Source organism: Labrus mixtus, chromosome 8 (assembly GCF_963584025.1).
Source record: "Labrus mixtus chromosome 8, fLabMix1.1, whole genome shotgun sequence".
In the NCBI taxonomy this organism is placed as follows: domain Eukaryota; kingdom Metazoa; phylum Chordata; class Actinopteri; order Labriformes; family Labridae; genus Labrus; species Labrus mixtus.
The window spans coordinates 17,374,056-17,395,923 of record NC_083619.1 but is presented as its reverse complement, the minus strand read 5'-3'; the positions used below and the strand labels follow the sequence as shown (position 1 = coordinate 17,395,923).

At 39.5% G+C, this 21,868-nt stretch overlaps 1 protein-coding gene across 1 annotated transcript in view; it reads left to right on the top strand.

Annotated features, from left to right (window-relative positions):
• Positions 1–21,868, top strand: part of LOC132979188 (solute carrier family 22 member 23-like) — a 35,965-nt gene that overhangs the window by 2,959 nt on the left and 11,138 nt on the right. The window contains exons 2-5 of the mRNA XM_061044776.1: positions 4,739–4,842; positions 4,944–5,098; positions 19,602–19,770; positions 21,378–21,505. Of these exons, the coding sequence (XP_060900759.1) occupies positions 4,739–4,842; positions 4,944–5,098; positions 19,602–19,770; positions 21,378–21,505 (556 nt within the window). The remainder of the gene's footprint in view (positions 1–4,738; positions 4,843–4,943; positions 5,099–19,601; positions 19,771–21,377; positions 21,506–21,868) is intronic.

The window sequence follows — 21,868 nt, the reverse complement described above, 5'->3', positions numbered from 1 at the left end:
AATATTGCAAAACATTCTGACTCCATATTTCTCTGTAATGAGGAAAACATGTATGCAGATGTTTCTCTGGTTGCAAATGCACAGGAGTCGTATCTACTCAATATGTTCTCAGATTGTCAAGAAAAGAAGGTTTTGATGGAGGTTGCAGTGGTGATGGATCTGAAGTGGTTAATGAGTAGACCCATCCTAATTGAGTCTAAGCTCTCCTCAGGGTCCGTCTTAATTGGCTTGAGCCTGAGAAATGAGAATGTATCATTACTCAGAGACAGATAGTCTCTCTGCAGCCTCACCCGACTCAGATCCCATTCAGGCGGGGGTCAGCTGCACATGCCGTCTGAAATAAAGGCTTAAGAACCTCTGCTAGACAAAGATTAACCTACACTTGTATATTAATAAGAGACATTTGCCATTTGGAGACGGACGATCATTTTACCATCTTAATCTGAATCTTGGATTCCCCTTTTGTAATACCAGGAAAATGACGTCAAGACCTTTACAAAACTGCAATGCCATCACAGAATTTTCTTCATTAAGCTTAAAAGATGTCAGTCACAAGTTTTTTTGAGTCCAAACTATTGTCCAGATGCTTTTATGCTGAGTTAACTAAATAACCCAAAGATAGTCCATTAAAAATGAGAATCATGAATATGAGAAAAACAGCATTTCCTGATAATTCAGGACCTGGTATCAATTATCAACATAGATGCGATTCTTGTTTGTTTCATTTCGAAGTCAAAATACAGAGAATCACCTCTATTTAGATGATTTAAATTATAATTGAGTTATATTTTAGGCCAAAAGTGAAACATTCTGTATGTTTTAGTGTGAGGTCTAAAAAAAGTATACATTTTAAGATATAAAGTTAAGCTTTTGGTGTCGATGAAAATTTTTAACTTTTCTTACATTCTTTAGACCCAGTTAAAATGCTTTTTTAAAAATAAACTAAATAATGGAAAAGCAATGGGCTTCTTTGACAGTTGATAATCAATAACTTCAGCCTTAGTTGGGTGATTTATTGTTTCAGCATTACTAGATTATAAACATTTGGCTAATTTGCTAATTAATCAAGAGAATAATGCGTTCATTTGACAATGGATAATGAAAGTCTATTTTATCCCTAGTTGAGCTCTTCTTTAATTGAGTTTTATTTCAGCGTTTCTTTCGTATACATGGTACAGTTAACAGTACGTCACAGCAGAGTAATGTGTGGAAGTGATAAGGCAGATATGTCGTAGAAGCATATTGTCGGGTACACCCTGCCTCAGTATCACTGAGCTGGAGGCTGCACACCCATAGATGTGAAAGATGATACTGTAGCTGAACATTCAGGCCTCTCTGCTCTGTGTCCCTTCATACTGTTTACCCAGCTGGCTGGCTCCTTCCACAGACCCCCGGATCAGTGTGGGACACTTTGAAACGGTCTCAGCTGTCGGGAGGCGATGACCCCACTGCAGATACCCAGTCAGCACACAATGACAGCCACTCACGGCGTCAGCTGGGAGGAAAGAGACTGTGTGACCCAAAGATAAAACTGCTCATGCTCTTTACGTGTGTGTGTTTGCTGCAGGCTTGTTTCTGATAAGCGCTGTTTCATAACAGGGAGGGGTCCAACATTGTGGGGTCTCTGACCCTCGCCTGAGGTTTAAGTTAGTTTGTAGGAGTGTCTGATAGATTTCAAGTTGTAGGCGTGCTCGTCCCTTGTCAATGCTCATCAAGTCAATTTGGCGACAGACATGTGTCGTTATGGATCTTTACTGCAGACAAAAGGAGGAGAACGTTTCATAAACTGATTGAACGTTTCATAAACTGATTGATTGGTTTGTTTCATCACCTGCCAGTGTTGGTCGCTGGAAAAACTGACTTCACGCAACCAGTCAAACATGTTAGTCTATGGGCTGTGCAGTCTGGATGCAACACTAGTTTGACAGTTATTCAAAGCATTGTCACATGCATTAGTCCCTCAGGCTAAAACTATAATGTCAGATATCTGTGTATTGTTTTCCTAATGACTTCTTATTATGAATGCAAAACTAATACAGAAATAAGTCATTGTTAGTAAAGTTTTATGTTTGCTCTCACTCACTCACCACCCACCCACCCTCCTCTTCTAATTACCTTCTTTATTCTAAACTAATATACCACATTTCAGGATTTCTATCCGTTTGTGAGGCTGTGGTGCTCAAACTTGCATTTGGAAGCAGCATGAGTCTAATAGCCATGATGCTATTCAATGCTCTTGTTGCTAGGCAGTAACTATGCAGCAGCCTCTCCATGTGTGTTTTTGCCTTCTCTTTGCAGCTGCCTTTTTAAGCATCTCTCAGCCACTTCTCCGTCTTTAGACCGTTATTATTTTCCATACTTACATTCATTCTTTTTATTTCCCCCATCTCTGCATGTTCTGTTTCTACATTGTTTAATCAGCATTCCTCCCTTCCCCTTTGCCTGCCCTCACCCTTCAACCCTTCAACCACCCACATCTCTGTAGTTCAACGAGTGCAGAAATGTGCAGCTGTAGTTGAGAGCGTCTTCATATGAGCTAATGAGGCTCAGTGGAGAGGAACAATCATTGGTGGACCAGTCATTTGAGAGAGGTCGACAGCCCCCTTTGAGGTTCTAACTGATTTGTTTCTGGCCTCTCATTGTTCTGCATTTACTGTGTGCATGCATGTAACCCAACTGTACTGATTTCTATTCATTAGTCCCAAATGACAGAGACGACAGGGAGCAGCTGACAGAAATAATAAGGGGCATGGCAGACAAGCTGTGTGGATTTGACTCATGCTTTGTAGGATTTCTTTATCCTGCTACAGCGGAGAGCCTGTCCATATTTTTTTCTATTTGTGCTCTTCTAGATGCCCGTAATTGCCTGTGTTTGAGCTCGGTCAGTGTGTCAGCCTGGAGAGAAACCTCATGTTGCTGCTGCTTTGTCTTCAGCATGTGCCATGAGAATGCTCATATGTTGCTATTTAACAGCACTGGTCATCCGTCCCTGGTCAACCACAGACTGTCTGTTCTGGACAGTCAACACACTGTCGTCCAGCTGTGCAGTGCAGTGTGATTATGTCACAGGCCCAAAGGATGTCAGCTCAAGTTCTTTTTTGTTTTTTTTTAAACACTCTTTGTTGTGAAGTGATTGTGCAACAGGAACTTGTTAGCCCGCCTCCGTCTCTTTCTCTGCTGACATCGATACTGAAACCGTGAATAAGTGGCATGCCTGGATCATGTGATGGCTGGGTAATCCTGGAGCGTTCCATTCCAAGCAGGTCACTATGACAGAGGTTACGAGAGGTCAGAGCCCCTCAGAAAAAAAAGGAAGAAAGAACCACACTTTTTGTGCAATTCCAACTGAAGTTGTCTCATTTTTTCATAGCATTAAATTTTATGAAGTAAAATATATAGAAGTTCTGATGCGATTTTATTGTCCTTTCGAATATCAATTCCAATAATAGGCTTGTGACCACTACCTAGTTCCCGTCTTGTACTAGTCTGATTAGAAAATGATTTCATATTGGTAGGCAAAAAAACTGATGTGACTGATTATTTACCTAAAAGCAGATTATTTTTTGGGGTTGTACTAAATTATGGTTCAGATTGGTGCATTGACTGGCGTACTCACTGATGCTCGATACTACATTTTTGTCTGTATACTCGTATTGGAACAATATTTTAAGGTGTTTTCTGGACATTTTGCTAGCTTGAATAACATTAGACTCTTTGCTAGCACCACACGTTTTTTGTTTGTTATTGTCACATGTTAATGTTATTGCCACTTGATTGTTTTTGGGCCCATTGGTTTTGGTATCTGCATTGTCTGGAATTCTTGCAGTATCGTTGTACATTACAAATATTGGTATAAGTATCAGAACAACTGTAGCGTTTTTTGAAATGACATTAGTCTTAAAAATAAGAGGCACAGTTAAGATTTATGTTGTTCAAACCCACATTCATTAAGCAACTGCTTCAGCCACCACGCCCCTCTCTGCTCCTTCCTGCTGCTTGTATCTGCACAGACAGCTGGTTGGCATTCGGTACCAAAAAGACCCCTAACATCCACCCCCTTCCCAAAATCCATTTTCTTTTTCCCTTAGGGAACAACTACTCTACTGATCATTAAATATTAAAGGGAAGGATAGTAAAAGTTGCAGGTTTCTGGGAGATGTATTTCTCTCTCACTCTGCACGGCTTTACGTCTCTGTAATCATTGTGATGTTTACAGGGTCTATTTATCCTATTAGCTGTTCCTGCTTTGGGAAGAATAATATCAAGGTGTGCACGATTCATACAAAAGCGGTCATACATTGCATTGTTTGCACTCTAAGACTCCCTCTGCTCCTTGGGTGGAGGATTTCAGTCACAGAAGAAAATAAAGAGAGGCAGACTTGATGGTAGTGCTGTAAACCCATTTGGACAATGCAGAGTAGGCAGAAAATAAGAAATGTCATGCTTTGTAGACATGGGTACATTTGTTAGTAAAGGAAAGTGCAATTCATCATTTTGACAGTTTATACAGCTTTTTGATACTTGCAGTAAATTCTGTCTAAATTGAAGTCAGTGTTTCTTTTGTTTGAGAATGTGCCCATCTCACGTTTCATTGTTTTGTGTTTTGAGCTGTAACAATACCTCATACATCTGACAGACCAAGTTCTAATAAGCAATAGTCAATAGCTTGTCTCATCCAGATTCCCGTACCCTGCTTACATGTCTTGAAACTAATTCCTGTGTTTATTTGTCTCCACAGTGGAGCCTGGTGTGTGACTCAGCATGGAAAGTTCACATTGCAAAGTTTTCTTTGTTGGTGGGATCGATCTTTGGATACTTGGTGTTTGGAATCCTTGCAGACTGGTAAGATTTTTTATTTTTTTTTTAAAGTCCTGCATGAAAAGAAGACTTTTTATTTAATATGAAATGGCTTTTTTCAGAAATGACTTTTTCTGCCTCCGTAGGTTTGGCCGCCACCCAGTGCTGATCATATCAGTGCTGTTCATGCTGGTGTTCGGTCTGACTGTGGCCTTTTCTGTCAACGTCCCCATGTTCAGCACACTGCGCTTCTTTGAGGGCTTCTGCATGGCAGGGATCGCCCTCTCTCTCTACGTCCTCAGTAAGTCTTAATCACACAACTATAAGTACTCTGCTACATCATAGGCCATTTAACCTTTTACTAATCCCCTCTTACCTTTTGTTGTTGTTGCTACAAAGAGAACAGACTTTGATTTCTCACAGAAACCTTTCAACTTTGTCTGAATCTTTTAAACCTGTAGCTAACATGGTTGGAAAATGTGCCTTAAACTGACTTTTTAGTTTTCAAGCTGATTTTTACCTTATTGAAAAATCTGTAAAAACAACAGCCTATGGCATAGAGATAAAGAGTTTTCAAGATAATATGCTCCAACAAATGTAATGTTTGACAAAGGTAACATTTTTACAGTTGGCTAGCTCGAAGTTGAAACTTCCCTAAAAATAAAAGCAGAAAAGAGCCACTGTCATCACTCGCATTATTTACTCTGAACTGGTCATTTTCTAATGTTTCATAAAATGATGTATCATCTAAACCTCCCATGCTAACATTTGCTCATTGCCTTACAGCTACTAACATACTAGTCCTGCTCAGTGGTTTTTGGTTCTGGACAGGGCTTTTTTTTTTAAAACAGACATTGCCCTCCTCACTATTTTAATACAGAGTGCCAATATTTTATTTGAGTCTAATGCATATCACTTAAAGAGCCCATATTATGCCCTTTTTGGGGTTTGTATATTTAATCTATGTACCTACTAAAGTATGTTCACAATAGCTAAAAAAAGTGTCTGTTTTCATGTACTGCCGCTCCATGCACCGGCTCGCTTCTGATTCTCTCTCTAAGGCGCTGAAGTGCCCACGTTCGGTCACGGTCGGCCTGTCGGCTCTGCCGTAATTGGTTAGTCGCTCAGCCACTCTGGCTCCGAGGGCCGGGGAGCAAAAACATTAGCACCTTAGCACTACTGTGCTACCGCAGGCTACAGCATATCGTGGGCGTGCTACAGAAGTTAACGGGCATACAACATGAGCTGCTGGGCTTGCCACAACGAGCCAATGGGCTTAGATCAGTGATATCACACTGACAATGACGTCACACTGACAAATTTTTACTTCGAGGGGGGCTAAAACCGAGCGTTACATGCGGCTAATGCTGCAGCTAACAGGAGGACGTTTCCGTGGACAGGATACATGGAAAACACACTAAAGAGCATATAAAACCAGAAAAAGCATAATATGGGACCTTTAAGCGTGTTTAAAAATCTGTATCTTGACAGATCTGATTTCGTTGTAAACCATTATGGACACAGTAATGTGTCTGGGAGGGGTTTTGCCAACCGTCAACCCATGAAAACCTTTCTGTGGACGCTAATGTTAAATGTTGCCCTTCAAAAAACAAAGAAATTAGGTTTGAGACCTCTTGTGTAGCACAAGAAAACTTTGAAAGCCAGTTGCTAGTTTGCTTCAGAGCTGCAGCTTTGCATTTGGATTTTGCTGAAAAAAATCTGCTCTATTGAATAGAGGCATGTGGATTTACATGGTGGCCAAACTAGTTTGTTTGGGAGTTGGCTCGTTCATGTTCAGGAAGTACTGTATGAGTAGCTTGTGTTGCACTGCTGGTTGTTAGATGCGTTTTTTTGTCTGTGTTTGATGGAGTTAATTTTTAAACATAATTTTTTTCAATAAAATTATCATACAATTTAATTTCCTACATTTGTCATCCTTAAAGTAAAGATACATTACTTTACTTCTATAATCAAAATATTGCACATCAATAATTCTGTCAACCTTTTTCATGTGTGCATTTTGTAGCTTACTTGAATACAACCATTTAAATGAATGCAATGTACAAACTTTTTAATCACATGGTTTCCAATATTGAAGAACTGCAACACACCAGTTTCATGTTAATGCTACTTTTGCGCATGCCGCCGAAGCTTAATCCTTAGTATTCTCCTGTTGCTGTTGTTCTTGTTATGACCAGACACAGCTAATCAAATGCCTTGTCTACTTTAATTCTCATCTTTAGCAGGGGGGAAGCAGTCAGTTAAAGGAAGAGTAATTGCGTTGCGGTGACCTCCCAACGTTAATTAAACCAAACGCCATTGTCGGAATAAATTCTCATTACAGCAACAACTACTAGCCTCCTTACCCTTGAAGTGAACTCTATATTTTCATTTGGGTGTAGCAGCATTGTTGTTTTTCCTGATTTTTTCATCTGAATCACTTCCAATCAATAATCTGATAATGACAGCAAGGGGTTGGGTGCGGTTTGGTAACCTGTCACTGCAAGGAGAGTCTGTAGACACCTTAATATTCTCTGTTAATGGGACCTTCTTCACAATAAAGCTTTGAATAATTTGTTCCATGGGATTTTAGCCCTTAAGAATGGGAGGGAGGAAATTTCATGATAGCGTCCTACTAATTTTCCGTTATGACTCTGGCCAATTGATGATTCTGGTCACATTGATGGATCCTTCAACAGCCTCTCTGGCAGCGGTAATTGAACAGAGGGAGGGAGCAAAGGGTGAGGTAATGAAGGAAGGGGCTGTCAGTGTCCTTGTCATCCTAATTTACTCCACAGTGTATACCTTGAAAAGCTTCACCAGGCTCCCAAAATAGAAGGAGCGTTTAGGGACAAAGGTGGGACAAAGGGAGGCGAAAGGGCGGAGTTAAGCTGTACTGTACGGCGTCTTATCAAATTTAAATGAACTCGACATCTGCTTCCATTGTTTTCACGTTAGCACTGCAGTGTATGGTTCAGTAAATCATTGGTTCTCAATTTTGGTGGTGGAGTTGTATTATACGTTTGTGACTTCCTTTAAATCTCCTCAATGAACGATAGTATAACGGGCTTTTTTGTGCTTTTTTCAACCTTTTGATTTATTTTGCCTTTTGTTTTAAGATTTTAGAATACTATTCAACTTATAAACGTGCTTGGCTAATAAAAGAGAGGAAAAAGTTACAGTTTGTTGCAACATTAAGTTGTAAATGGATACAGCAACATTTTAAAATTCAGGTTTGATACTGCAGTTCTTAGTTTCTATAAGTGTACAGTTTCATCTTGATGTGTAGATATATTTGTGGTACCATAATAGATTAGATTAATCTATGATCTTTAATGCACAGGGTGCAACCAACAATCTGAGCTCTAGAGTTGATGATTTCATGGCCATCAGTGCTGGAGAATGACGGAGTTTGAGGGGACGAGCTAAGGGCTTGTTTTTTTCTGTTTCTATTGTCTCACTTTCTCCTTTTTTAAACTGTTTTTTATAGACCATTGGTGTTTTATTATTGCAGATTTTAATTGACTTTTAAAAACATAAATCAAAGGCCTTATTAATGGTTGAATGCCAGAGCGGCTCTGCACTATTTTATCCTTCCCATCTGTAAAAAGGAAACAATATATGACTGTTAAATCAGCAGCGGAGCTATACTATATCAGGGTTTGCATTTTAAATAAAGTACGTCTGTGTCTAGAGTGTCCAGTTAATGTGAGTGAGAATTAATATTACCTCCATAGCTCAGTCTGTACTTTTTCAGTCAACACCTTCCCTGTCCCCCTATCTGTTTTTGAACCATTCTCTAACATAACTATGACATTTTTCTTCACACGCAATCTACAAAAGTTCGATACGGTGATTGCAAAGTCAATAAAAAACGTCAAGAACAATCTGTTGCAATGTTATCTACGTTCTTTTTCTTTCTTAGCCCAATAAACTGTGAATGCAACACGTTACTTCTCTGTAATAATATTTTTTTGAAAACCAACTAGAGAATCTTGGCCTCTCTAATGTGTGAAATCCCAGCAATAAACACCATGTAGGATTGTTGCATCCTGTAAGAGGAACCCATATTATTTGGTTTGCATCAACAGCCAAGTTTTCACAGTTTCTTTCTTCAGGCTGAAACTGGTAATTATGATTTAGACAGTCAATTTTCTGTTTTTGATTGGTACTGATTCTGTGAAATCATGAAGTAATTTTGCATGCTTTTACATGCTGCTTCATGGTTTTTGCTGATGTCCTTATGACTCTGACTGTCTATGAGCAGCTCCTGCACTACATAGTACACTCAGCTGGAGCAGGCCTTAGGACTTATGTTTGCTTAAGCTTGCATATTTGTATAGATTTTGTTTTGCCATACTGCTGCCCTTATATCTGATCATGTGTAGCCTCTGTCACATGATATTTACCCTGCAGCCACTCTGTATTGACAAAACTCTACCAGAGCTGCTCCAAGAGGAGGAAGTCAATCGTTCAATAACACATTACAGGAGAGAATCAATCGTCTTATTTCAAGGCATTCTTTTTAGGGTATTTAATGTATTTGGAAGGTGGCTATATGCTAAGAATGCAGCTAATATTCACATTGTAGTTCCGACACTGTCCCATGACATCTCTGCATGTAACATTACAAACCACATGACCCTCTTTTGTGGTGTGCTTTGTTTGACTGTGCTTACAAAGAAAAGTTGAAGCAAAATCCCAGCTTCGGCTGTGTTTGCACTGGAGACGTAACCCTAATCCCCTCTTTCCCATAAACCACTGTGCAATTAAGTCTGAGTACATGGGTCTTAAAGGCTGGATTCCATTAGCATTGTCAGGTTTTTTGATCTGGAAAACAAAAATGTGCTAATTGCAGTCTTGCTCTTTGACTATGCAGACAATTCCATACATCCCTGTAAACACGGATATGCGGTAATAAGGGGACACCAACTGCCTTAACCAATGTTTTTTTTTACGGTATTGTGCCCTAGAGGCATCAAACAGGAAGTGCATAACATTTCAGGATATGGGCGAGGCTCTATAGATGAGTGTAGAGCAATTTAGGCAAGGATATCCGTACCGCCAGGAGTGTCTGTCAAAGACGGGGTCAGAGAAAGGGGCAGGCATAGCTTATATGATGTAACATGTTTATGCTAACTGCCAGGAACAGACAGAAGATATGGGAAATTCAATGAGTTGCTGGACATTTTTCAGACAAAGGAAGATAATTGATTGACCATATTCACACTGAGGTCATTTTCTTCTCATGTCAATCAAAGGGTTGTAAGCTCAGTTGCTTTTTGGTCGTACAAATGAGTTCCTACAGTACTTTATATCATATTGATTTAAGGTATCTGAAAAATCGTTAAATTAAACCACTTCTCATTTGATAAGCAGCTAAAAAAACCAAATCATAATAATAATCTGGAGGGACAGCAGGCCATTTTTAAAACTTTAAAACAACATATTTTATAACCGGGAGTGATGTTCCCACAGCCCTATGTTTTTTTTTTTTTTTCAAAATTAGGCCCTATGTTCCCACATTTCCTTTTTCATAAATTTGTATCAGATTTTCTCCCCCGTTCTCCCAATTTGGTAGCCAATTACACCCAACCTATTATCCAGTAGCAATGGACTACATATGGAATGTAGCTTTTAGCTAAATCTGGTGCGCCCATCTCTTTTGTTTATTGCAAACATTTAATGTAAATGCACATTGTCCTTTTGAATAAACAAACTAAACTAAGTAGCACAGAGGCCTCGCATTGACTAGCTTCCGGTCAGATCAGTCGAATGAAGCGCAGCAACTGTTTCAAGGCCCTGGGAAGTTTTTGAAAATAGACATAAATGTACATAGGTCATTGAAGTGAAGATTTATTTTTTTCTGTTTTGTTTGATATTTGTTCGTGCGTAGACACATAAGTTACATAGGTACATTACGTATGTACATATTTACGTTTGTGTGTATGTAGGTATGAATATGCATATATGTAGCATGTGATTGTATTACATGTATATACCGTATGCATATTTGTACTTATCTGGTTTTGTTTGTCTGACTTAAGGAAATGAAAACAAGGGTTCGGCATCTATATGCTCTGCTTCAGCAAAAACCCTTTTCGATCAGCCTACTTTTATTTTCTTTCTTGTAATGATTGTGATTGTGACGATTTCTGCTGCTGCTGATCGAAATAAAATGACTCATTCATCCATTCATTTACTATAAAGTGCTTCCAAAAAATATTGTGGGAGGATAGGGCTTAAATTGAAGGGAAATGTAGGAACACAAGACCTAATTTTGAAAATGTCCTAGAATTCTTTTTGCTTAATATTAAGTGATATAACCTCAAACTCAATATTATGATGTCACATATATGGCCCACGCGTGAATAAGGGGAATGGCAACTTAGTAGAAAATAGTAAACAGATGGAATGAATGAAATGGTCAACTTAAATAAGGATAAAAGGAAAAAGTAAGGTTTGAGTGTGATGCGATTACACCACATCATATCAGTAAATGAGGTAAAGTGTTTCTGTATTTAAACATTTAGCCTTTACATGTGTAACCCAGGCTATTGCATCTTTCTATGTTGTGCGATATGTTTTGATTCAACGTACTACAACAGTTTAGTAAAGCCCATAGCTATAGAAAGTCATCTGATGCAGCGCTGCTATTTATACACTAGTGCTCCAAACACTGTGGACCAGCCTTGTTAGCAACGTAGCACCTGGTAGCACAGGCAGGCAAGGCCCACTTTAGCTCAGCATCATTATCTATCTATCTATCCATTATCATCATCACTATTGCATTTTAACAGAGAACCCTCCCCCCTCCTGCACCACCTCCTACCACCCTTACATACAAACAGATGTGACACAGCAGCTTGCTGAGTCATGCTACAGTAACTGACTGCGTTTGGGGGTTTGTTTGAGAATTTTGTTATCGGCTTGAGACGAGGAGATTGTGTTCTGGGGCAGTGGGCCAGAGCTCGCTCTTTTGTTCACACAGATTCTTTCATATATGCAAAAAGGCAAATTGTTAGCACTTTTTTTGAAAGGAACGTTGCTTCTTTTTGGACTTTGAATGTGTATTTATTTGACATATCAGTTATGCAGCTTAATTACAGTGTCAATAGCACACATTGTGTCCGAAACAAATTAAATAAATAACTGGTTTAAGTGAGGTTTTGCGCAACAAAAATCATTGTTGCTGAACGTGTGTGTGTCTATGTGAGTTTGTACCTTTGCCATGTTTTCAGATTACACCTCAACTTCCTGGATGTGACAATCGAATGATGTTGTGGAGCAGGATGTGTACTCAGAAAAGTCTGTGTAATTGCCTTGCAGCGAAAAGCAAATGCTGTGCACTCATCTTAAGTGGAGCTCACTTTCCATGCCTGGATTCAGAGGTTGCAAGCCTGCACATGTCAGGGTGTGTGTGAGAGGCCTCATAAAGAGAGTTACTGTAGTCACACAGAGAGAGGAACAGACAGAGTGATGCAGAAGACACATCACATGATGCGGTCATAGTCTCGGGCCATGCATCATAAAGAACTGTGTGACATTTTGCCGTCAGAAACCTTTGACACACATGCTCACAACATGGCTACTTTATTTCAATAAAGGACATTATTTTGAGGTGCGATTACCTTTCCCTCTGTATTAACACATTAACAATTGCTATAGTTGCTATTTAAACAAGCAAAGTTTCATTCCTAGCGCTACAATTTTGTACACACAGCAATAACATAGTCTGTTAATGCACTGTGCTGATCATGCCAACCTCAAAAATATAAATACAATCTATATCTGGTCATGTTTCTAACCTAATGTTTTGAATAATATGAAGTACTGCCAAAGAAAATTAGTTAAAAAGCATGTGTTGCTTTGTGTAAAATAACAATAATTCCACGTTGCCTGAGTTAAATACCTTCATTCTTTCCAAGCGGATGCAGTGCTTGGGGTTTGTATCAATGTTTGTTTTAAGTCCAAGCTAAAATGTTCACTGTATAAATTAAATGTTTTCCTTAAGAGGTTTGGATCTAGTATTGATAATCATTTCAGTCACTGCTTATAGAAACTTGTCATGTCTGTATGTAAAAAAAAAAAAAAAGATGTAAGACAAGGAGAGGGAGATAGGCAACAAAGGCATGGGGAGAGGCAGACGAAGGGTGATTGATAAACGTATGACTTTAAAATCTAGAACTTGAACGTTACACATTACCAGACTCTAGCAGGTGTCATGTCTGAGGGGGTTCAAAAAGCTGTCTAGCATTCATGTCAATAAAGTAATATAGCTCCTGTCAGACCCAGACTCTTTATTGACTGTGTGAGTAATGTTGACTGTCTGTCACTCCTTTTGTACATAAACTTCACAAGTATTTGTAGTGAACAGAAAAACACATATAGAAGGGAACTTTTTCGAAACTCATGAGTAAAGAACACGATACTCCACTTTTCCATAACAGTTTGTATTTAAGATTGTGTTTTAAAGTCTAACTTCAGCAAGGACACACTACGTATTATTTTTTTTTTACCCCATTAATGTAGAAATAATGTGCTTTCAGTCTGCTCATGTGATGCCTCAGAACAAACCTGATCAAACTTGATACAGTCCTTCTCTCAGCCCACAATCCCTCCAGCACAGTCTGAGATGCACAAGATATATTGAACAAGAACACATGTTAAAATCAATGAATAATAAATTCATTTCAATCTCAGTGCTAAAACAGGAGGAGGCTTAAGAGGTAGATTTTCCGTTAAAATCATCCAGTGGTAGAGAAGCAAGGAATCTTTCTAGAACGAATAAGTACCATGCAGTGTGTGGCCCACATAGAGTTAGGTCATGGTCACCGTACATAAAGAGGCTATGATAATGAACTGCCTTCTCAGCAATTCTCATTTTAGATTTGTTTTCCATTCTGAAGAATGTATATCAGTGAAAAAGTGCATTTTTTAACATTTCCCCTTTTATGAAGGGTTATGCGACAACACCCATTTATATCCTCTCATCTGCACAGATTAGTCACGTGTGTTCCCAAACGTCCCCTTCCAGTATGTTGGTGGATTAATGCTCCTTTTTTTTCAAACAGAAGGATCTATGATGTATAAGCTTCTTGCTGCAGAACCTGCTCAGGTTGGCCAAGGCCAGTCCGGGCTAGTCCTGTCCTCTTCGCTGTCCCTGTGTTGCCTGTAATGAGGTTCTTCCTCTCTCTGTGGTGCCCTCTTGATACCATTCACATTAATCTCTCTCTCGAAAGGGGCATCGCAGAAAGACTGAAGCTCTGTGTGCATTATTCTGTGTAAATGGCTTCCTTTGTGTCACTGTCAGATTCCCTCCTGTTGGTACAGTCTTGACAGAAAGCATGCTTTGTTAGCCTGCCTCCTCGTCCTACCTTTATTGCTCTTAAACTGTTTGTATGTTTGCCATTGATAGATATGGCTAAATCTGGCCTGAACTGAGAAATGCCTGCCAGATCTGGACTCTAAAAACAGGAGTTTTTCATTTGCAACCATATGGCTATATCTCTTTGAGGATAGCTGCCAGGTTCTCTTAACAATATTGCAGAGATATTGTGCTTTATTTGTACTTATTAAATTTTTTAAGAATGGTCTGGGGGGGGGGGGGAGAGTTATGGAAGAATACAAAGAGGCTAAGTAGGACTTAGTGGGCTGTGCAAAGAAAGCAAAGGTCTTTTAGCCAAAGAAAAGTATTTTCCATGATACACATGTTGACCTGTCCACGTCCTTCCCCTCAAACTGCTCTAGCTGTCTCCTGATATATGGGTTAAGGGGCAGCCTCTTTTTTTTTTCCATCTAAACAGGGCTAAAGTTCGTTTTTGTGCAGAGTTTGCAAATCTGGTCGCTCTGCAGACTTCCTCCTCTTACACTTTCAGACCAAATGTATCTGTCCTTATTTATATTAGAGGACTTTTTTTTCCTGTTTAAAAGCAGACGGTATGATTGTGTTCGACTTGGCCTACTTAGAGTGGAAATCATTTAGAACCTTGTTCTTTTATGAGGGACACTGCATGACATAATCTCAAGCTATCTCACAGCTCAAATTCCTGATTGAAGTCCAGTGATTGGCCAAATCAGCAAGACTGACCTTTGCACTTTTATTTATCATTTTACGTGTAGAAGACAAATGAATACTTTTTCAGTTCTTCTTTAATCAGGCTGATGACTTTCTTATTTTGGGACACCTCAGAACTTTGTGTATCAGTCATTCTGTATCTCTCTTTGGTTACTCCTGGAGAGCTTAGTTTGATGCTGATCTTCCAGTGTGTGGGAGAAAGAAGGTGGAACCAGTGGGTTATTTCTGAAGTAGAAACCCACTCACGCACAAACATTCTCAAAGTAGAAGACTCTCCTGTTGATGTGAGCACACTTTGATCAAAAGAAAGTCCCTGTGACTAGTCAGTGCTTTTTGGCATTCTTTGCAACTCCAGATAAGGTACTAACCAATGAGTAAGACAATAGCCCTTTTTTAGCATGTATAAGAAGTTAGGATCCCTCAGGATATTTGTGTGATAACAGTGTCAGCCTATAGATCAACAAAGACAAGAGTAAGAATTTCCCTTTGGAGCGTTGTTGGGAAGTTATTTGCCTCAGTAAATTTTAATAAACTGCAGTTGTGCTTGTTTACATGTACCTGTAGAGAATCTCTATGGTCTATATTCAGAACAATGTTGTCACTGTAATTGTAGTCACGCCGTGACCCAAAAAGGACCACGTGTCTTTCAAACAAAATAAGTCTCTTCGTGCTCTTTAATGCCTTTAGGTTATCATGTTCTATAAAAATGTGGAGGGTACCTGGAGAGCACTCTGCCTACTCTCAGATACTTTCCCAATTAACTGTGTGTTAATCAGGGCTGTGCACCCACCCCCCACTGCTTGATTTATTCTCCAATGTAGTCACTATGTTCAACGGAGGGTGCAATTCGCTTTCACACAAAAATCCCCCTCTGCAGTAACTCTAGGCAAAGACCAAGGTTCAGTGGGTTCTTATCAGGGAAGTGCTGTTTGCTGACAGTGCTGCTCTGGGCTCTCACTCACTACCCTCACGCACTACAAAAACCTCATCAGCAGCTTTACACATGCCTTGATTGGACACGTCGAGATTTTTCATGTGTGACCATGACGTTGAAGGTGCAATATTTTAGCAATAAATTGTTTTATTACTGTCCTGCACATGCCATTTTCAATTAACCATATTGAAATGGCTGCCATTTCTTCCAAACCCCAAAGTCTGAGTTATAGTGTAGCCTACAGCTATATTTCAGGTTTGCAACAAGTATAAACCGAGAGGATTCAACAGATTATCATGATTTCAAACCTTCGTTATTAATCAGCAGCTAAAAAGACAATTGGTGAAGATCCAAAGTGAAAATGGGTCATGCTAATGTTAGCATTTAACATCTTTATAGCTAACCTTACAGTCTGATGGTGTCACCTCCCTGCAGAATGTAGCCTAACGGACACCAATGGAGAGGAAAAAATAAGTAGCTTATGGTAATTTATTGAGCTAACTGAATGTACATCATGCTTGATTACCTATTAGCTACTGTCATACAACAGCTATCATTCACATTCAACCACTTCCAAGCTTAATTTACCATTAAATAGTCTTTCATGATATGTTATGAAGGACATAAAAATCCTTTCTGATTGAAATATCTAAGGGTTTGTGTCCGTCTTCTAACTTTTTTGCAAGCTTCTTACTTATTAGCGTAGCTCATATAGTTAGCTAACACCCTAACACTGAAGTATCAAACATTAATGTTATCTTTGAAAAAACAATATTAGCTTGAAAAGCTTTTATTATTATTTGATGTTGTCTAATGGTAAAGACTTGTGTATAAAGCGTTTTACCTTGACATATGGCCTAATGTCCTTTCAAATTTTCATAATTACTTACTACTTCAGTAAGAGCAGTGAACTGATAAAAAAATTCTCAGACTTACTACGTTAATGTGATCACATCATCATATTTTAGGAGTATTTGAACTTCTCATCCCAATCAGAGAAAAATGGTCACCATTTGACAAGAAAGATGCTGTAAAGATTTGTGCTGAAGAAGCTTGCACGTTTTTCCAAAACAGAAGTACAAGAATATAAGTAAGCTAATTTCTGAGTTGAAACCCCTTTACTGTTGGGTAATCTCTTTCATTTGACCATTTGACCATTCTTAGCCATTCTTCTTTCACCATTTTAAAACCTGAAGTGTGGTTAGGTAGCCAGCCTATTGTTTCTCAAACAGAAGGGAAAAAGCTGCTAATGAGCAAAACTGAAGACCTGTTTTAATTACTGAACATCTCAGAGATGTAAGCAGTGATTCAGAGGCCATTGACAAGGAGGTTTTGGAATTAACAACAGCAGAAGTTTAAAAAAAAACAAAAAAAAAACGATGGAGGAGAAGAGGAAACTCAGCTGAGGGATGACACTGCATTACAGCCGCACTTTTTCCACCTGTTACACCCCATCCTTGTGCTGTGCTGCTACTGCAGATGCTACTAAAAATGCTATAAACATTTATCATAGCAGCAACCAAACCTCTGCTATCTTTCAGTATAAAGAAAGGCCACAGAGTTCTTACGGGATTGAGTGGCCGAGATTAGGCTGGGAAATCATGGCATGGAGCCATACGGACCTCATGTGACCAGTGAAAGGTCACGACATTAGCCTGTGGGTACAGGGAGTGGCTGCACTGAGTGCCTTTAGTGGTCAACCAATCTCTTTCACTCGTAAAACAATGGGCCGCCTTGACTGAGCTCTGTACATGACAGAAGGCTGGTGAGCTGCTGCAGCGGGTAGCAGAACGTGTGATTCATATTCTTGTTTTGACAAAGTCAGCAAAAGGACCAAAGCTTCTTTAAGGATTACCACTACTATTAATTGGCTATTGGCTCGATCATTGATGATGTCATTTCCACTTTCACTGTGTGCAGTTAGGGTCCCAATGCATTCAAATGTGTCCTTCTTTTACAAGATGTATGCCCTGCTAGTTTTGTCACCCCAGGGACCCTTTGTTTGCATCATTAGTGAGTTTCATGAAGGGGAAATCAGATTATTTATGTCAGTAGAACAGAGGGTGCAGCAGAGCATTGTGGGAATGCTGATCTAATGGGTTTGTGAAGGATTAGGGTCAGCCGGAGTAAGGAGCTCAGAGCCTCCTTTCCAGAAACTTTGGTCCTCATTGTGTAGCTCCATCTACAGAACATGTACCACCTTTTGTATATTTCAACACTTATTTTTTAATTATATATTTATGATATACAGTAGCTCGTACTGAAATGTAATGGTGTCTGTCCGTGCATGTGAGCACTTTCCTATAGCTCACCACAGGATGTACTTTCCCTGTCACAATGCGATGGCATGTTCGGCACACATGATGCCTTATACATAACTGAAGAATTCAAATCCCATGCGGTCCATGAGCAGTGAACCATTACTTTTCTCCCAGCGGCGCGCAGAGAAGGGGTCCTGAGGTTAGCTGGTTCAAACTCAGCAGGTCTTGCACCCATCGCCCTGCTCTCAGCTCATTGGCTTTGTCATTCCAGCTGCGATAGTGTCTGTGAACAGAGAGCATTATTCATGTCCTCAGAAGGGGGCAAGTCCTAATTGAAATTCCAGTCTTTTCCACTGGAATGAAGCGGGGCCGCCGACACCCACTGTATTATGCTGGCCTTGTCACCTTGAAAGGCCCATCTGGAGACTGTTCACATTCCTGACCACTAGAAAAGACCCATTAGAGAAAGAAAAACTGCGATGTAAAACAAAAAGGATGAATGAGGTGGGACAGAAGACTTGTGCAGTTTGAGAAAAGAAGCATTACAGTAATCTGCACTTTCTATGGGTTGATGTGAAGTCATGCTCTGCTCTGCACTAACTAAAGGGCTGAACTGTCTGTGGTTGCTCGCTGCCAGTGTGGTGTGCATGCTAATGGCTGGCTGAATGAATCAGTGCCATTCTGATCGAGGAGAATGGAGTACAAGGAATTTCTTTCTAGTTAGTTCACTCTCACAGCAGCTTACTGTCTTGATCTGTCTACTGTCTCTGAACAACAACTGTACATGCTGATTTATCGCCTTTATTTAATGTCACAAACTCTGCGCTGCGCTGTAGCTGTAACAGTGACCTTTTTAGTTTTTGATACAAGGATGTTATTGATGTTTTTTTTTTGTGTGGTTAGCCATGAGTTGTGGGGAAAAAAAGTAGGTATTTAAAATAAAATATTTTTTGCCAATGCCTCAGAGTGCAAGGTGAGGTCTGTGCAAAATCAGATAAGGGGTTGCTCTGAGTCAAGGGTAGGTAAAGAAAGGTGTTTCTCTGTGTTAAAAGTCACAGTATTTTATAGAATAGTTGTAATTATGTACAATGGCTTTGAATAATGTCTGTGTAACATCATTCAATATAAAAACTCTGCATTGAGGTCATCAAAGTCATTGTCATAAATACTGTGGGATCAGGTTGCACTTGCTATTCATGATTCTTTATACAAGTTTATGTGTAAAGTCTGTCCTACTAAGAAGCAGGTATTTCAGTCTCATCTGGGAATTAATCAATGTAAATACTGTAATTACATTTTTTATTCCTACTTGTTGTATGATTTACATGATATTCTATAAGAGCAACTAGCATGCCTTAATTTCCCCCTGGGGTACATTGAAGTATTTGTGATCGTTCGTCTGGTTCTGGAAGTCTTTTGTTCCGTGTTTTCACATACGGCCGTAAAGTGTTTGTGTCAGTTGCAGGAAACCTTACAACACACTTTCTCTTTCTCTAACTTCTTTATCTCTCCTCTTTGTTCTCTCTGCCAGGGATCGAGCTGTGCCTGCCAGGATGGCGTTTCTCCATGACCATGGTGGCCAATTTTGTGGTGTTGGGTGGTCAGCTGTTGATGCCCGGGGTGGCTTACCTCTGTCAAGACTGGCAGGTTCTCCAAGCGATCATCATCTGCCCCCTCCTGCTGATGCTCTCCTACATCTGGTAAGGAATAGAACCAGGAGTATGCTGCACCTTTGCCCCCACTTTCTTTGCGTTTGTTCTTCTGTTTTAGTTTCAAAGGTGTTGTTCACTTGTAGTGTAACATGATGCACTTGTAATGGGTAAATATGTGGCACCATCTGCACTAAAATTCAACATGTGTTAGATTCTCATAAAAAAGCGAGTGTTGATGTAGTATGAATTAAACCTTGTTAAACCAAAGGGGCCTTTGCAGATATTCTTGGTTTAAACAAAAAAGTGGAGAATGTCTGAGCTCCAAGGACAAACTCGTGAATTCTCAGCTGAAATAAGTGTAATGTCTTTTCATTAACACACTGCCAGTGACCTCTGCTGTGACCACAGTTCACAGTTTTGCTCCAGCTCAGGCAATAAATCCTCTTGATTTCACTTCAGTATATTCTCTCCTGTAACACACAGTTCTCCACAGCATTGCTAATATGTGCAAAGCTGGCAGAATAAAAACCAAGAATGTACATTTAACCACAGAGTTGAAGGCAATAGCATTTTTCTAAAGGTGCGCTACAAAAAAAAAGCTGTTTCCCCTGAGAAACTGTTAAAATATTATGAGGAACTGATCTGATCGAAACATCAATACAGTGCACTTCAATCACTGTAGGACACTGAGAGGAGAACTGATGGGGTATTGATGAGATTTCCACAGTGGAGCAGTGCAGGGGTCAAGAAACCTGAGACATTAATCAGTGTAATCATTCTAATAAATGGCTGAAACACAATGTGTATCACTCAGGAGTTAAGTTGCTGAGCTTGTGGAAGGCACTTGTAACACTTTGTTGTCATGCGATGATGGCCTTGACAGATAAACAAAAGGCCACAAAATTAAGAACTTGAGGGCACGATTTACTGGACATGAATGATAATTCTTGAAAAAATAGATGCTTAAAAACAGCTCACATAAAAAAAAAATCAGTTATGTCAGACTTTCCAAGAGGACTCTGGGAGTGTCATTAGTGTGGACCCATGTTGACTTTCTTAATTAATCCAATCAGTGATTAAGTTGACAAAGGGAATAAGGTGTCTGTATGTTTATATATAACTGTGAGGACTGAAGAGTTCACTAGCACACATGATCAAAGTTAGCTAAGTTCGGGTAAACATCATCAAGCTACATCAGTGCAAGATCATACATTCTGTGTCGACATCTGTTCCAGAGAAAATTAACCAGCAGGGTCAAATGTGTTGCTGTGGATGACTTTTTTTTAGATTAACATATTTCTGTGGGAAGAAACCCTGACAGCTCAGGAGAGGAATATGTGCGGCATCATGCACAACACAGATCAGACAACTAAGTGTGACAAGTGAAAGTAAAACTATGTGTTTATTTGTTAATACCATGTGTGGTTAGGCTAATTTGAGACACCCGTTAGTGCAATTTGAGAGTGAGTGGGAAGTTTTTTAAAAGACTGATTTCCCTCACATGAATAATTTAACATACAGGGTTTCTTTTTTTAATTTCATTTGAAATGTGTGAGAAGTTCTTACTCAGAGAGATTTCAATCCGCCAGTTCCTTTTCGTTTTCATTCACTTTTCTTTGTCTTATTAACGAGGACATCCCCCGTCTTCTCCTCAGGATCTTCCCTGAGTCACTGCGTTGGCTTCTGGCCACTCAGCAGTACTGCCGCTCCAAGTGGATCATGGGACACATCGCACAGAAAAACCGAGTGAACATGGAGCTCGACGCAGATAATATCCTCACAGGTGACCATTGTGTTTGCATTGAAAACTACACATTAAAGGCTTACATTTACATAGTGATATTGTAATTACTGTTTCTGCTGATCATTTTAAATCGTAACATTTGATCAACTTTGCTGCATTGTCATTTTTGAAGCTTTTTGTTTGGTGTGTTGTTGTATTCCCAAAGCTGTTCTTCCTCAAAAAAACAACAACAACAAAAAAAAAGGTGGATTGGCAAGGTTATATCAGTTTCCTGTCTGGTTACCATAGAAACAGACCATTCAGAGGTAGCAGTGGGTGTTGTACATTGCATTATGACTCTATAATGTTCCTTTATTTCATTAAAGCATGGGTGGATGGACTTGAGCTGCCATGATGGCAGAT